Here is a 16,298-nt window from a genome sequence, read left to right as displayed (position 1 = left end):
TCTTAATGAAAACAGATTGAATTTAAAGGTTAAACCAGCACCGCCACTAGGGAGCTAGGCTGCCAGTTGTTTTTTTGCACTTTTTTTTATATGAAAAAGTTTCATGTACAAAACTTCCATCATAAAAGCAACTAATGAGTTGTATCTCAATCAAATTAAAACCAAATAAGAAACACAAAGGAAAATGCTATTTTAACACCAATTTTTTGACCAATTTTTTGACATTATTTTGACACTGCACACGTATCAAAATGTGGTTAGACGATTTCAAATTAAAAAAAAAAAACTTTGATTTTTCTCTTCCAAATATGCCCTTATCTCAACTTTTTTTAATTTGAAATCGTCAAACCACATTTTGACACGTGTGCAATGTCAAAATGATGTCAAAAATTGGTGTTAAAATATCATTTTCCAAAACACAAAAACCATAATTTGGCATAAATTGCACCTCAGGCTTATTGAAATGAAATCAAATTGTTAAAGAATATTCAGTAATTTCCAAACTCTCCAAATGAAATCACATTTGTTTCGTTCACTTTATCTTTGATTAACTTTCTTTTAAAATCTTAAAATCTTGGTGGTAACTTGTAACTCAAAAACCTTTACCACTTCTTCCCCCAAAGAACATCTATGCTCCTCCACCTTCTAAGTATGCTTAATTTCTCATTTCTCTCTCATTTGCATTGAAAACAAAGAAAATCTCAAAGATTTTACCAAAAACCGAGTCTTTACACTTACAATAAAATTATAATACTTTGTTGTTGAACAATAATTTATTCATTTGTCATTAAACACTTTGTTTGGGAATAATTCATTTTTTTTATTTGTCTACATAGGTGTTTGATGATATTTAAGCAGTGAATTAAATATAAGTGTTTATGGTGGAACGATGCATTCGATTTAATAATACGGACCGATAAGTTGGCATGTCCTACCTCACTTATAGTTCAGTGGATTGGTTGAAATTTATGAGTCGATGAGTTCAAAATTATAACTTAGTCCATCTCTATTTGATTAGATTAACAAGCTAGCTCGTTGAAACACACTTTGATCTTAATCTTAACCTTTGAAAGTTTGAATTTTTTTCCCTTCATTTTAATGATCCTATAAAAAGGATTTGTTTTAGGGTGAGTTAGAATTAATCCATAAACTAAAATTGATAACTCTATTCACAACTTATATTTTATATATATATATATATATATATATATATATATATATATATATATATATATATATATATATATTTTAAGTTTATATATTAAAAAATCTTATATCTCACGTTCTTAAAGTGAGTAATAAAAGAAGTAGATCGTGCATGAATAAAAGTTTAGATCTTATTTGGATTTTTTATACAAATTTAATTTTAAAAATTATGCATTTATCCTATACGACAAGAAAATATAAATGTTTTTTAGTATTTTATTTATTTATTTTTATCTTTTTACTTAAGCTTTAGTTAAATTATGAAGAATTTGCATAACATTAAGTTTTTAAACAACAATGATGTTGCACATTGACTTTCATAAATATTTATATAAAACTCAAATTTATTTATCATCTCATTTTATTTTTCAATTTTAATGCTTTATAAACTTAATATAATTCTCCATATAATTCCTTTTGTAATTGCTTTTCAACAATTTTTTTTACTGTTTTATTTTCTATTAATGTAATAACATTTGTTGATTTTATAATTTAAATTTAATTAATAATTTAATCTTATATGTAGATTTATGGTTTACTTTTATCTTTATATTTTTCTTAGATAAGTAAGTTTTTATATTTTTCACGTCAGATATTAACAATAATACACGCTTAATCAGAATCTTTTTATTTAATAATAGTACTTCTATATTAAACTCAAGAAAAAAAAATCTAGTTCTTTTTTATCATCAAGGGAAGGGAAGGCAAGTTTGATGGAAAAAAAATCAGAGACATATGGTGATTTCATAATCGTTTTTAAAAGCAGCATTCAAGTCAAATAAACTTGATCAAAGAACAACATAAATTGCAAAGGTGTAACCCATAACATAGTATAAAATGCTTTTTTCTTTTTTAAAAAAAGAAAAACACTCGATGATATATCACTTATTTTTATTTTATAAAATTCAAGTAATGATTTTGGAATAGTTTTACCGTAAAATTTCATATTAATTAACGATAAAATTAATTTATAACATATAAATATAAATCAATCTTATAAAATTGAATTAGATTTAAAATTATTTTTATTTATTTTTTATTTATGTTTATTTTTCCTTTACTAAAGTATACAAAAGTAAATGTGTATTTCCTCCCATAACGAACCCCTTCTTCTCCATTCCATATCTTCTTTTTACCAAATCCTCCATCTTTTTTCTTCACCATAACCCCCATATCACAAACTTCATCACTATCAGTAACATGAAAGGGGTTGATGGTGGCAGCTTGTGGAAGTTGGTAATGGTGGTCCAAGTCCAAAGTGGCCACTAATTGGAGATAGCAACGGATAATGTTCCATGTCTAATTTCTTTTTCTCCATCACTAACTTTTTATTTATATCTTTCTGCATCTGTGTCAATGTTTTATCAAACTCAAAATAGTCAATTCAGTTTCAGATTGTTTTTCACATACCTAGTAGAACACACTTCATAGATATTTATCGATTCAGATATTTTTAGATTTAATTTTTAATATTTTTTTTAAAAAATATTTTTTTAACACAATATTAATTTGGTAGCTTCCACTCTCATTTTCTTGATAATACGAAATCTTGATTTACTTTTTTTTTTTACTTTAAGTTTACTATATTGTATCATTTTGAATATTTCATTCTAAGAGTTCCTCGTGTGTAAGATATTTAAACTTTATTTTAATACTACTTTCATCATATAAAAAATAGTACAAGTAAAAAAAATTATACAATTAAAATCTAATTTGTCAGTGTTATTTTTTCATAATTTTTTATTAATATTTACATTTTCTAAATGTTATCTTTAATTTTAATCTTTAATTTTAATCTTTAATTTAACCTTTGTTATTATAATAGAAAAATAACATCTTCCAACTTACGATATTAGATGTTATATATATCCATACAAATTGAAATGCTTATGTTTGGGAGAAGAAATTAAATTCTTCCCACATGATGGTGACTATCTTCTCGGCCACAGACCAATAAAAAGGAATATCTTTGTTTCTTATGGCATCAAACTAAACGTCAATGTAACAGAATATCTTAGTTTCAGGCCTGACTGTCAAAACGCCGTCACTATTAACGAGGGGTCCTGTCCTTTTCTCAGTTGTTAAGTCACCCAATCACAAAATGACACGTTAAAGTTGGAGATGCCTTTATCCCAAAACGTCGTTCAACTTATGGGTTTTGTTTTGATAAATACATTCGACCTTTTTTACGAAGAATAAAATATATTTATCTATATTTCCAAAAGGATACATTAAGCCCAAACACAGTAAAATAGACATGACCTAATAGTCCGTTATATAATTCCTAAAATGATTTGTAAATTAAAAAATAATAATAGTGTAAGTTAAAATTAGTCAATTTTGATATCATTATTTAATAGGTGACTATAATGAATTTAAATACACTCCTCGTAAAATTATTTATACTATTGAATTTAGGATACTTTTTTTTAATCCTTTTTAATATAATTTATGGTAATTGTATATTTTAATAGAAGAAGATAAAACTTTTAGCTATCTTCTATTGTGATTTTTAATCAAATAAATTTAATTTTAACAAATAAAATTATTTTTTATGTGATAAAATACTTTAACCGTAATTGTTAACTTTTCCGCTTAAAATCTCTAACCTGTGCTTTTTAAAATTTTAAATATTTCTAATAATTATATTTTTCCTAAACTGGAATATTTAAATTAAAAAAAATGTAGATATATAGACCGTTTTGTGTTTTTGCTGGTAATAATTATTTAAATGATTACAAAATTATTATTTTATTAAATCCATTTAAAATTTATATATCAAATTACTACATCTCAAAATTGAATTTATTTATTTATGCAATTTACTTTTAAGAAATAAATACGTTATTTAATTTTAAATTGATTATTTTTTTAACTTTTAAATAGACTCAAAATAGTTTATCAGTTCAATCTAGAATTCGGTCCTATCAATTTCAGTTTTCTTATTTTTCATATACTTTTTGTTTGCTCATTTCCTTTGCACAGAAGAAGAATATCAAGCAGCGTCCAAAGGTTTTCATCGTCATCTCTTCTCTTTTCTCTTCTGCTCTTTGCGCACTTACATGCATAAGCATTAACTTATCTTACACGCTTTATTTTCCTTTTCGAGATCTGTGCTCAGTCCTTCACTTCTTTTCCTTGCTTCCGCAGACGAGCTTTCCCTTGCGCCGGTGAGTTTCTCTCTTCGCCGCTTTTACTTCACACTCACACGGTGTCGTTTCACTTGCGATTGCGGAACTGGCTACGCTGGATTTGTTCTGGTTTCGATCATTTTCCGATCACTAACTATTCGCAGCCACACACGTCTCTGCGGAGGGCGTTTTTTGTAACCATTTGAGGTGGCGTGTGATGGTTTTCAAACCTCCGTTCTTTAAAGAGTAGATTATGGATTCGAATTGATTAGATCTGCGGTCATTTTCGTATTCTTTTTTTTTTTTTTCCGACGGTTTCTTTCTGCTTTCTGTTTGCCTTTTGTACTCTTTGGAAACGGAAACATGTCCTGGTTTGATTTCGAAAACAAATTATTCGATTCCCTGATTCTTCTATTAAACTTTTATATATGACTAAGAAGTGTGGGTGATGCTCTTTGGAGCTGAATGGCAGATTTATTTTCTTTACCGTTTCAGAATTGCCACCTGTTATGGTTGAAACAGACATGGATACCGAAACTGTAAGTAATATATCTTTTGCTTTCATTCTTTATTTTATTTTATTAGATTGGAAAAATAAGCTAGGGGCATCTATGTTGTTTAATTAATTTATATATATATGGTGTGATTATACTTTCGTAATGTCATTATAATATTAGGTTTTAGTAACGTGCTTTTTTGGTAATCTCAGAAAGGTTCAATTGTAAGCATTTCTTTTTTTTTCTTTTAAGTTGTCTATAGTATATATACTTGCGATTTAGACATTATGTTATGCCAAGCCGCCGGAGATTGCGCCTGGTGGGGAAAATAAATTGAGAAATAATGTTCCTATTTAGTCACTGATATTTGAAAAAACTTTTGTATTGTTGATTGGTACTATTTTCAGGCTGCAAACGTGGTTCCGTCAAAGGAGACTCCAAACAATGATCCCATTTCTCATCATTCCTCACATCCTCCTCTTAATGAAAGGATTATTTCATCCATGACCAGGAGATCTGTTGCTGCTCACCCGTGGCATGACCTTGAGATAGGTAAGCAACTAAGCATTAAAAAATTGGGGAAAATGGTGACTTGTTATGTTGATTACAATACAACTAGATTTAGACCCCAATCAACATCAATCATTATATTCAAGAATAAGAAAACAATACAAGTGGGGGACTAGTGGAGCCAAACTCACGAAAAAATTATGAGAATACAAAATAAGACAAATTGATTTATTTTTTTTTTTAAAAAAAAATCAGCACTAAGAAAGGAGGAATACCATCTCACCAGTAATAATAAAAAAACGTTTACTACAGTAGTAGAATCACTCTCAATCCAAAGGCTAAACCAATATTTCCTATGAACAATCTCAATAGCATCATGCATCCTCCTAGTTCAAGAGAACTATGATGACCAAGAAAATTTGAAAAATAGCCCATAACCTTAGCCTTATAGTCTTGAAAATTTCTCCCCACACTGATATAGGAGAATTTAATACCTGATCGATCTAAGTTACACTTTACCAATAACAAAGTGGGGGTAACCAATTTACTTAAGGGATCTTTGGAGCTTTTTTAGGATAACAATCAACAACAAATGCTTTTAAAATGACAAACTCCTTGATGACAGAACGCATACGACCGGAGCAACGATTTGCAGCAATGTTAACATATGCATAGGTCAAGTTATTAATTCTGAAAGAGGATCTCCTTAAGTTTTCAAGCTGCAAAAGATTCCTGCTGTACCATATGTTATCCAGGATATGGATGAATGCAGCCATCAAAACCACTTTAACATTCTCACTCCATTGTTTATGCAAAATACCCAAAATAGAATCAAGAGATGAGGGGTTAACTGCTACTCTGTGAAACTAGATAGTCAATTCTAAAACCTGTTGGCAAAAGGGCAGAGAAAAAACCAATGCTCCATGGTGTCATCATGTTGCAGACAATGGCTGGACATAAAAACTAAAGTACCGAACCTGCTATGCATAACGTCACCAGTAGGAACCTTGTTATGATCAGTCTCATACTGAAGCAAATATCCTTCGACCAGCTATAAACAGGACCAATTTGGCTTTAAAGGAATATGTATCCTTGGAAGTAAAAATTCCATTAGCAGTGTGAGCCCACTTGAGAGAATCCTGAACATCTATCTTTGGTATTATAATTTTAGATATCTACCCGATAGTGTCCCTATGGCTGTCTTGTTAGCACTTCTATTGCATTGAGTTGTGCTTCGTCTTTTTTTCTTCCTTAATTGGTTTCTGAGCTAATTCTGTTTCTTTCACAATGCAGGGCCTGGCGCTCCAACGATCTTCAATTGTGTAAGGATGACTGAATAGTGAAGTAAACATTACATTTTAGAGTCTAGGGCCTATGTAGTTCACATATACCTAGAAGAGTAAATTTCTTCAGAAAGGGTTTTAAAGGTTAGAACCAAGGAACTTGTTGGATAACCAAGGTTTTCTGATGAAATTAATATGGTCAAATAACAAAGAAAATGCCCTCTGCTCTGTTTTCATTTATTCTTTCATGCTTCTTTTTTCCTCAAATGCTATCGAAATAGTAGGTATAGACTTTGTTGTTTAAGTTGTAGATTATGAAACAAGAATTTGCCCCCTTCAACTTCTGATACTACCCTGGTAATACGAATTTGCATGTTATTTGTTAAGTTGTGAAGTTGCAATATTGTTCTGTTTCCAAAGGACAGAAAATTAAGATCTTTTTAAGTTTATATTTGAGCAATTTTGTAATGTAACTTGACTGAATAATGCAGGTGATTGAGATAGGGAAAGGAAGCAAGGTGAAATACGAGCTGGATAAAACATCGGGACTTATCAAGGTTGTAACTTGTAATAGTTGCTCAGTTATTTTGGCTTCTGCAGTTACTAAGTCAAGTTGCTAAATACTAATCTATGCACAGATCGATCGCGTGCTTTACTCATCGGTTGTGTATCCTCACAACTATGGTTTTATCCCACGTACTATTTGTGAGGACAGTGATCCCCTGGATGTCTTGATCATCATGCAGGTATTTATATATCCATTCATATTATCAACATTTCATTGAAAATCAGCAGCATCGTGTGTCTCTTTTTGGCAACAATCGAACTTCATGACATATACATCCCTTCGATTTTCTGCATCTCATTTTCTTAATGAAGTAATCTCTATTAATGTTCAAATCCATTTTAAGCACGACCTTAAATTTATTTTACTATGTTATGCACTGGTGGTTCAAATTTTATGCTAGTCAAGTTGATATCGTATAATGAATTTCTCAATTTCAACTGATGAATTGAGTCTTCTAGCCAAGCAATACTTGGTGATCATCCTACATTTACGGATCTTATTTATCATCTTAGTATTAAATTTCTCTAATTTATGTTGCGTATGCTTTGTATGATACTAAACTTCCCACGTACTTGGGCAGGAGCCAGTTCTTCCCGGCTGCTTTCTTCGGGCCAAAGCAATCGGTCTCATGCCCATGATTGATCAGGTATAGTATATCAGACATTAAATTTACCACACGCCAATAACTCGTCTTTTGATTATTGAATATTGAGTATCCACTAATTGTGCTGATTTAAAGGGGGAGAAAGATGATAAAATAATCGCTGTCTGTGCTGATGATCCTGAGTATCGTCATTACAATGATATCAAGGAGCTGCCTCCGCATCGTTTAGCTGAAATTCGTCGCTTTTTTGAAGACTGTATCCTTCGAAATTTCGGATTCTGACGCCTGATTCTCAATTTTTCTATTTTTTAAGGTCTATAGACATAATGAAATCATGAAACGCATTGGTCATTTTAGTGCAGCATGTAATGAAAGCTATACATTTTCCTTCATAAAGGATTTATAGACAAGAAGAATGAAAACAAGGAAGTTGCTGTAAACGACTTTTTGCCTGCCTCAGCTGCTTTTGAAGCTATTAAGAGATCCATGTAAGTAACACTCGTCTTTACTATTTTACTTCAATCATTACCGGTTTGTAAACTCAAGTGGTCCAAAGGTTTTGGATTGAGTTATTCAGTTCTTAGTTCCACGTAATGTTCTATTTTCTCTGAAATGGCTTTTTAAATTTGTAGAAACTGTCTTTCAAATTCCCCTACATTTTAGTTATTATAGTTATTTTATTGGCATATACAATCAGACCGCAGTATTAGTTTCTTACAAAACTTCTCTTTGTTGAGAAGGAGCTTGTATGCGGACTACATAGTGGAAGGCTTGAGGCGTTAGCCGTTGATGAACGATTCACGTCAAGGATTTTGAATGGCGGAACAATTGATGATATTTGCTTGGAAAAAGGCTGCATTATGAATATTATGTTGGAATAAAAAGAAAACATTTTACTTTGGACAGGTTTCCTTCCTCTCAGCGAATGCGTTTTATACATGTGCTTAATTTCAAATTCTAATATGCATCCCGCAATTCAGTCACATGTATCCATCTCTCAGCATATGCATAATCTTGTCGTGTACAATTTCGAATGCTTTATCCGTGTATAAATTTGTATTCCCTCTTTTAGTACTAGAACAGGATCAAGGTGTGTTAATCTTTATTGGTTTCGTTAGGATGTTAAGAAAACAATAGTGAAATGAGTTCATGCACAGTAACAACAGTATGCATTAACCAGTGCTGATATTAACATCTTTGATAACTTATGGTTTGTGAATTGGCTTGGAATCAGTTCAAAACCTCAGAGGTTAAACGAGATTTCGCATTATTAAATAAATTGCTTTATCATTTTATTGTTAACTTGGGGTGAATTTCCCAACTGGCGTGTCTTTCTTTTGAAAGCTTATGCCTATATAACAAGTGTCAGCTTACTCGTGTAAAGATAAAAACGGGTTAGGTTATCTTCCCTTATTTCTTAAATTTACAATTTACGCTTAAACTGTTTGCTTATAATAATAAATTTAAGATCCATGCAAAATGCGTGTATTTGTTTATAATAATTTTTATGTGAATATAAATAAATCTTGATTTGATTATAGAAACCACTTCTCATCCACATTGATTAGAGATAAAATCAATTAAGTATATATAAGTGGATGTAAATCTCATCTTTTAAGCTGGTTTTGTAAGGTTAAATTAAGTTTAAAATTCACTTACATGGTATTAGAGTTTAAGTGGATCTATTTTCTATTGTGTATTGGTCATATTTTGATGTTTCCTATATCTTATTATGCTTGTTTATATGTTATGATGGATGTAGGCCATTTTTAGTGATACTCGGTAGCTATTTTTATGTTATACAGTGTCAAATTGGAATTAAAGTAAGCAAAAGTGAACGAAAAATAAAATTATTTGGTTAATTTAAGATGAATTCTTCGTTAAAACAATACAATTGAAAATTTTTCTACTTGCTAGAGTCGTTTTTAACCCAAAAATTAATTGCAAAAAAAAACTTGGAATGATTTATATATATTGATAATTGAAACTTTTATTTTAAATTAACATTTCAATTAAATAATAAAAATAATTCTAAAATATAACTGTAATAGTGAGATGCATTTTGATTAGATGTGTTTTGTGAGTTTGAGAGAAAATAATGTCTTTTTTTATTTAGTGTTAAATACATGGGTTAAATATGTTTTTGATTCTTTAATTTTTAGTGAAAATTGAAATTAGTCCCTCTTCAAAACTTTGACTTAATTTAGTCCTTCAACTTTAGAAATATATGAATTTAGTCTTTTTTAACAAAATTTTGCTAAGTTTATTTGATATTTTAAACGTATTTCATGATAGTATTTGAGTTGTTTACACTGTTCAGCACATTTTTTCTTCAATGTTAATTAAGAAATGCATTTGAAACGTCAAATAACATTTATACATTTTGGTTAAAGGGACTAAATTCATAGAATTTTAAAAATAAGGGACTAAATTAGCCCAAAGTTTCAAAGAGAAATTAATTCCAATTTTGATCAAAAAGTTAAGAGATCAAAAACATATTTAACCCTAAATACAGGCAGGTTATAGAATTGAATATAGCCTTTTCATTATCCTAATGAATTTTTTTTAATTTTAGCGAGCTGTTAAATTGTGATTAGTTATTGTAATTATTGTTACTGAAACTTTTAAATAATTATTCTCAGTTATAATTTTTAAACTTTTTTTCACAACCATATATGTTAATATAAATTAATTTATATGTATATTAAAACTCCAAGGTGAACTTCTAAGAGTATTGAATAAATCTTAGAAAGTATAGAAGTAATATATTAGGCTTGGATTTTGTTTTTTTTCTTAAATAATGTTCACTTAACCTATTCCTATTTCTGCCAATGTGAATTGAGAGGAAATTTTCTAATAATTTCTTTAAATTTACTAGTAAATATTTTATGAGTGATAATCAATTGCAATTTGTCAAAGACAATTTCATTCTGAAAGAGATAAGGTATCTTGAAATGCGTAAAAGGAATTCTCAAAAGATATGTTAATTCAAAGATTTTAATGAATAAATATTGAATTTCAGTATATTAAATATTAAAAAAATATTTTTTATCCATTAGATATTTTATATAAATAAAGTAAATATATTTTACTTGTTTTTTTAAACATATTTAAACGGGCAACCCAAACCCGTTTTGTCCGGTTAGTTTCCCGCTCCATCATTAACAAGTAGTTAATATCAAGCAATGCACGAATGTGGAAGGCGTGACGTGTGGGTATAAATAACGATAAAATAACCCATAAACCCTTCACTTCAGAGTCTACCCTTCATTATTCCCATTCATTCTAAAACCCTCATTCTGATTTCGTTCAGTGCGAACTCATATCAAACACCATGAGTGCGTTCCCCAACGGTTCCAACTCGAACTTGGACAACCTGCTCCTACAAACCATGATGGGCAGGCTCCAGCTTCGAGCTCCGATCAACAACCCTTTGGTTACGCAGTCTCTCGAGGACTTCCTATTCAACGACCTCGACGAGGACGACGCGGACGAAGAGAGCTTCGAAGGGAAGTCGGATCTGGCGAGGGAGGAGGCTAAGCTGGAGAAGGAAGTGATCAAAATCATCCTCAGCGGCAACGGCGAATCCCTCTTGAAACCCAATTCGGGCCAGGCGGTGTCTGTTCGGGACCACCACATCTGCGTCGGGTTTCAAGACGAAGAGGCTTCTGGGTATCGCGTGTGGGAGTGGCACGGCCACATCATGGCTTTCGACGAGGAATTCGGTTACAATCCTGAGTATATATACGGTAATTACTTTCAGTGGTTTAAGCCTAGACCTGGTTGTGCCTCTGCTGCTGTTGCGGATCCTGTTGGGAAGAAAGAGGAAGAGGATGAGGAGGAGGAAGAGGAGAAACAGGAGAACCAGGGTTTGAGGGAGTTGATTGAGACCAAGGATTCCGCCGATGCTCGCATTCTTCACAGGAACATAAACGCGGCTTCTCCTAGGTTTGTATCCACTGTCCCTTTTCCTTATGCATCTCACTTTACTCCTGGGTAGCTCTGATTTTTCAAATATTATTTAAGTAGCTTATTTATTTAGTGGGGTGATTGATTGCTTGAAGAGGGGGGTGTATAAGGCAAGCCATGCATTCATGGAAGTAAAGTTCTTCTAAGACAAGGTTTTTCATAAAAGGCTAGTGCCTTATCGTTTTTTCGTGTCAATCTACATTGAAGTGTTGGTTAGCTTTTTATTTTTCCAGACTTTACTAAAATTGAGGGTGAAGGAGGGTTTACCTCAGTGAGGGTTTATAAAATTGGCTTTTAATGATATTTATTGTGGTCGAAATTTATTTTCAAATTGTGTGATTACGTGTGGAATTTTTTAATTTAGATGGACGTTACTGTAGATATACTTTTTTTCCAGTGCAAAATCTATCTAAAGGTGTTTCAACTCAATACCAATTTGGAACAAAACAAGTACATGTTTTGAAAAAAATAATCATGTTAGCGTTTTAGTTAGAATAACAACACGATTCTATGTGATTTAACATTAATCCAAATACCCACTTCAAATTGCAAATGGTGAGTTTTAGTCTTGTAGATGAGGTTTGCTGGGTGCAAAATTTTAAACTGTTTCCATGAACGTAGCAGATGGATCTCCCAATGCTGGGATTACAGTTTTTGTCCTTTTAGTTTCATTAGATTTGGTTTTGGTTGCCCTATTCCAATTATGGTAACCTCTACCCAGAGTTTTGAAAATTGATGCAAGTCGGCTGTTCTTGATGCAATTGTATCTTCGTTTAAATGGCTGTCCTTTTTCTTTTGCTGATTTTTGTAGTTTTATGGCCTGACATTCTTAAATGATGATTTTGATGTGAATATGACATGGCATTCTACAAATCAATGAGTGGCAAAAAATATAATTGAATTTGTTAACTCGGGGGGCGGGGGTCGAACTTCAGTGAAACAGTGTAAATAAGCCTTGACTTCAAAAATATACTTAGTTATGCACAGTCCTTAATATTAACTTCTTCGATAACTTGTGGTTTGCGCATTAGCTTGGATACAGTTGAAATTCTTGAATGTTTAAAGGAGATGTTCTCATTAGTAAGTAACTTGCTTTAGTTTAATATTACTAACTTGGTGTGACCTTGCTAACTGTACCAGTACCTTCCTTTTGGAAGCTTTTGCTAGTGTACCAAAGGGTGAATTTAGACAAGCTTCTCAAAAAACATTTTTAGTAGAGAAAAGTAAGAAAAAATTTAACAGATTTTTCCGTAAGCTAAAATAAGTTTAAAATAATAGTTTAGGAGAGAAACTATACGTGAATTTTTACAAATTAATTTACGCATACATTAATTTTAGCTTATAATGAAGTGCATTCAATTTTTCATTTTTACTCTTCTCTTCTAGAAGTGTTTATAAAGAAGTTTGTCTAAACAGACCCTAAGTGTATGCTTGTTTTCCATCTCTAAACAATGACGCCCATCGAACCTGAAGCTGCTACATAAAGTTTGTGGTTTTAATGTGAAAATATATATGCCTGTTAAGGATGATGCTAGTCCAAATATACTGCAAGTGTCGGCTTACCGATGAAAAGATAAATGAAAGGTTTACAAGTATTTTTCAAACAATAAAATGGCAACTTCGTTATAAAAAGAAGCTGGAAAATACCATTGAAGATAAATCCCTTTGTGAACTGAGAAAACATTTCTAACTAGTTTTCAATTTTCATTTTCACTTCCTTCTTGTACGATACAATAGCAGTAGCTGTCAGTTTGGCTTGTCCCAGCAGTTTGTTAGATAAGTAGATAGGTAACTTCTATGTTTTAAAAACACCCTATGTGCTTCGCGCGGTAAAACTTAGTTTTAAGTAATTATGCATCCTCAGAATATCTGTTGATATTCCATTATGTGTTATGCTACAATTTTGCAGTTTTCCCTGAACGCAACTGAAGAACTTTCTTATTTCCTGTTTGATTGCATAGAGTGCACGCATGCTTCTGAATTGAACATTTTGTCATCCACTTTTGACTTCTCTCATCTTTTCCCTATCTGCGATAGCCTGACAGGTACAAGATAAGAATTGATCCTTTATCAGAAATCAAGTTCAAAGAGTTGCCAGCAGAGGCCACAGCCAGCCAGCATTTCATTTCCTTTGCTCCGCAAATATTGATTTCTTCTGCTTTTCACAGACTAAATCTCAGAAGACCGCATCTAGGGATCTGTTTGAGCTTTAAATTACATACTGTAAAGGATGTGAGACAGAGATGCTCACAATAATGAATTATCTTTGCTCAGTTTTTTTAGTCTTAGAGCAAATTTTTGTTTCTCCCATTTGCACTAAAACTAGCTGTTGTGATGGTAGATGCTTGGCTTATGGGTAGAAATGAGTTAGCTTTATTTAATTGGTCTAAAGCATTTTATAAAGTTGGTCTATTTAAAAGCTTAAAACTTTTATACAGGGCTACTACAGTAAATGTAAACTCCGCATTTGCTATGAATTTTAAATGCTTTAACTTGTTAAGAAAATTGAAATAAACTAACAATTATTATATTAAATCATCATTATTATTAAAAGGTTTTTTAAATTGTGCAAAACTGAACATTTTTTATTAATTAAGTTTTAAAAAAAATGTGACAAGGAAAGTCATTTTATTATGTATCTTCAAAATCTTTTTTGTTTTATATTTTATAGTGAAAAAGATAGACATTTTGAATATATTATTTTAATCTATCTTTTGAAGTTTCTGCTTATAACCAATTCGATTTTAATGTTACTTCAATGTGAATAAACTATACATATTTTAACAATAATTTCTATTCGTAATTTTATACTTTTTGTAGAATTTCTTCTATCAATTACATGGAATGTAACAGTTGCTTAACAAAGGAACGAACTAACATGTAAAACACCTTCTGACAAATTAAGTGACTTTCCTAATTTATGTAGGTAACAAGGTTAGACTACGCGGGGTCCACTTTTGTACCAGGAAACAACTTTTTCACATAAAATAAAAGTATGAGATTCTTTAATTAAGAATGTAAATATAAAGAAGTATGGAATTGAGATTCTTGTTTAAGAAAAATAAGATTTAATTATTTTAATATTAAATGAATTTAATGTGTAATTTCAATATGATCAAATTTCATAATTTTAAAATATATTTTTAAACTATTTTTTTATAGTTTTTTAACTTTTTTAGGAGTTTTCATTTTTTTTTTCGTTTGATTAAAAAAAATTAATATAATAGAATTGATTTTGGTAACGAGTTCTTTAATTTGAATTGATCAGATTCTTAAAATAAAGTAAGTTTATTTTTACTTCTCTTTTTGTTCTGTGTTTTGATAGTGTTTCTATACTTGGTAAGAGTAGATATGCCTTCATATGTTTATGGAACTGATTTAAGTTTTCTATAGCATTTGGTCTTTTATAAGGTAAGGAAAACTAACTACCACTTTTTGATGTTGTTAATGCTTTGATAAATTGTATTGCATGTTTGATTAAGTTTGAAATTGTTATATTGATATGTGGAGTTGCTAAGGTGAATCTTGTTGGAAAAACTCAGTGTTGGTGATCTAAAATCACGAGTTTTAGGATATGATTAGTTAGATGTAATTCTAGTTACTTGGTATGCTGGATTTCTGTTTTGACTTTGATTGAAATTGATTTGATTTGATGGATTGAGTCATTGGCCAAATTAAGCAAATTGATATTCAATATAATATTAAAACACGTTTTCAAATGAATCACAATGTCAAAAATACCAACTTGGTCATTTGGATAGGTCTTGAGTGCAATATGGTTGGATTACTTTGATTTTAAGTGATAGGAAAATTACAATCGCTAACTGTAGGCTTGTATAGTTATTTTGTGAAATTTAATTGTTGGATGAATTTTGACCTGTTGACTTTAGTTAGGGGTTTCAAATCGTTTTTAGTGATTAAATGTTGAAATATTTGTATACTAAATGATTGAGATTGCCTCTTAGGTCAATTGAGTAATTGATTTGTGTTTAATTTGATAGTTGGTTGTTTTGAGTTAAACTAGTTTTACTGGGATAGAATGACATAAATCTGTAGAATTCTATTCTGCACAATTATGTAGCCTTGTTAAGCGAGCTCATTCTCACTAGGCGAACTCAAAGTCAAAGAGTTTACTGACTTGACATTCCCTATACGAGAATATACTCACTGGGTGACTTTTGGGAGAATTTTGTTTGTAAGTTCTAGTAGTTTTCTCGCTGTGTGAGCCAATTTGGTGCCTGAACGAGAGTGCATTCACTAAACAAGCATATTTGGTGGCTAAGCAAATTTATTGTCAAGTACCACTAGTCGAGCGAACAAATCTGGTGGCTGAGTAAAAATATCATAATTTTAACTAAGCCTACCTTTACCTCTTATGTATGTTTAATGTATATGATCATGTGAATGATGAAACAATGCTTAGTTAATAACATTCTGTGAACCTGTGTGATGTTTATTCAAGTATGAGATTTTGACGAGTGTGAATATGTTTGGTATTTATTTCATACATGATATGGTGGTTATGACGAG

At 30.9% G+C, this 16,298-nt stretch overlaps 2 protein-coding genes across 9 annotated transcripts; both read left to right on the top strand.

Annotated features, from left to right (window-relative positions):
• The first annotated feature begins 4,123 nt into the window (after window positions 1-4,123).
• LOC106757746 (soluble inorganic pyrophosphatase 4) lies at window positions 4,124-8,904 on the top strand. Of its 7 annotated transcripts, none has more exons than XM_014640521.2 (11): window positions 4,124-4,218; window positions 4,357-4,376; window positions 4,833-4,876; window positions 5,242-5,386; window positions 6,638-6,666; window positions 7,119-7,184; window positions 7,266-7,373; window positions 7,776-7,841; window positions 7,935-8,055; window positions 8,206-8,287; window positions 8,540-8,904. In XM_014640521.2, exons 3-11 carry the CDS (start codon window positions 4,847-4,849, stop codon window positions 8,580-8,582), a joined length of 690 nt encoding a protein of 229 aa, XP_014496007.1. In that variant the 5' UTR covers window positions 4,124-4,218; window positions 4,357-4,376; window positions 4,833-4,846; the 3' UTR covers window positions 8,583-8,904. The 7 variants fall into 7 exon arrangements, with proteins under 7 accessions (XP_014496007.1, XP_014496009.1, XP_014496004.1 ...); XM_014640523.2 differs by having other exon boundaries at window positions 4,316-4,376; window positions 4,810-4,876; XM_014640518.2 differs by having other exon boundaries at window positions 4,125-4,218; window positions 4,316-4,376.
• Window positions 8,905-11,030: 2,126 nt separating this feature from the next.
• Window positions 11,031-14,195, top strand: LOC106757126. 2 transcript variants are annotated; one of them, XM_022779170.1, is made up of 2 exons: window positions 11,031-11,747; window positions 13,678-13,803. In XM_022779170.1, exons 1-2 carry the CDS (start codon window positions 11,134-11,136, stop codon window positions 13,685-13,687), a joined length of 624 nt encoding a protein of 207 aa, XP_022634891.1. In that variant the 5' UTR covers window positions 11,031-11,133; the 3' UTR covers window positions 13,688-13,803. The 2 variants fall into 2 exon arrangements, with proteins under 2 accessions (XP_022634891.1, XP_014495202.1); XM_014639716.2 differs by lacking the exon at window positions 13,678-13,803 and adding an exon at window positions 13,806-14,195 and having other exon boundaries at window positions 11,032-11,747.
• The last annotated feature ends 2,103 nt before the right edge of the window (window positions 14,196-16,298 follow it).

Source organism: Vigna radiata, chromosome 3 (genome assembly GCF_000741045.1).
Source record: "Vigna radiata var. radiata cultivar VC1973A chromosome 3, Vradiata_ver6, whole genome shotgun sequence".
Classification (NCBI taxonomy): Eukaryota; Viridiplantae; Streptophyta; class Magnoliopsida; order Fabales; family Fabaceae; genus Vigna; species Vigna radiata.
This window is presented reverse-complemented; position numbering and strand designations above follow the sequence as displayed.

Excerpts from the sequence above, each read along its gene's own strand:
- LOC106757746 (XM_014640521.2), top strand. The coding sequence starts at position 4,847 with ATGGTTGAAACAGACATGGATACCGAAACT. Across the intron at positions 7,842-7,934 it reads TCATGCCCATGATTGATCAG|GGGGAGAAAGATGATAAAAT; the intron begins GTATAGTATATC and ends GCTGATTTAAAG. Across the intron at positions 8,288-8,539 it reads GAAGCTATTAAGAGATCCAT|GAGCTTGTATGCGGACTACA; the intron begins GTAAGTAACACT and ends TTTGTTGAGAAG.
- LOC106757126 (XM_014639716.2), top strand. The coding sequence starts at position 11,134 with ATGAGTGCGTTCCCCAACGGTTCCAACTCGAACTTGGACAACCTGCTC.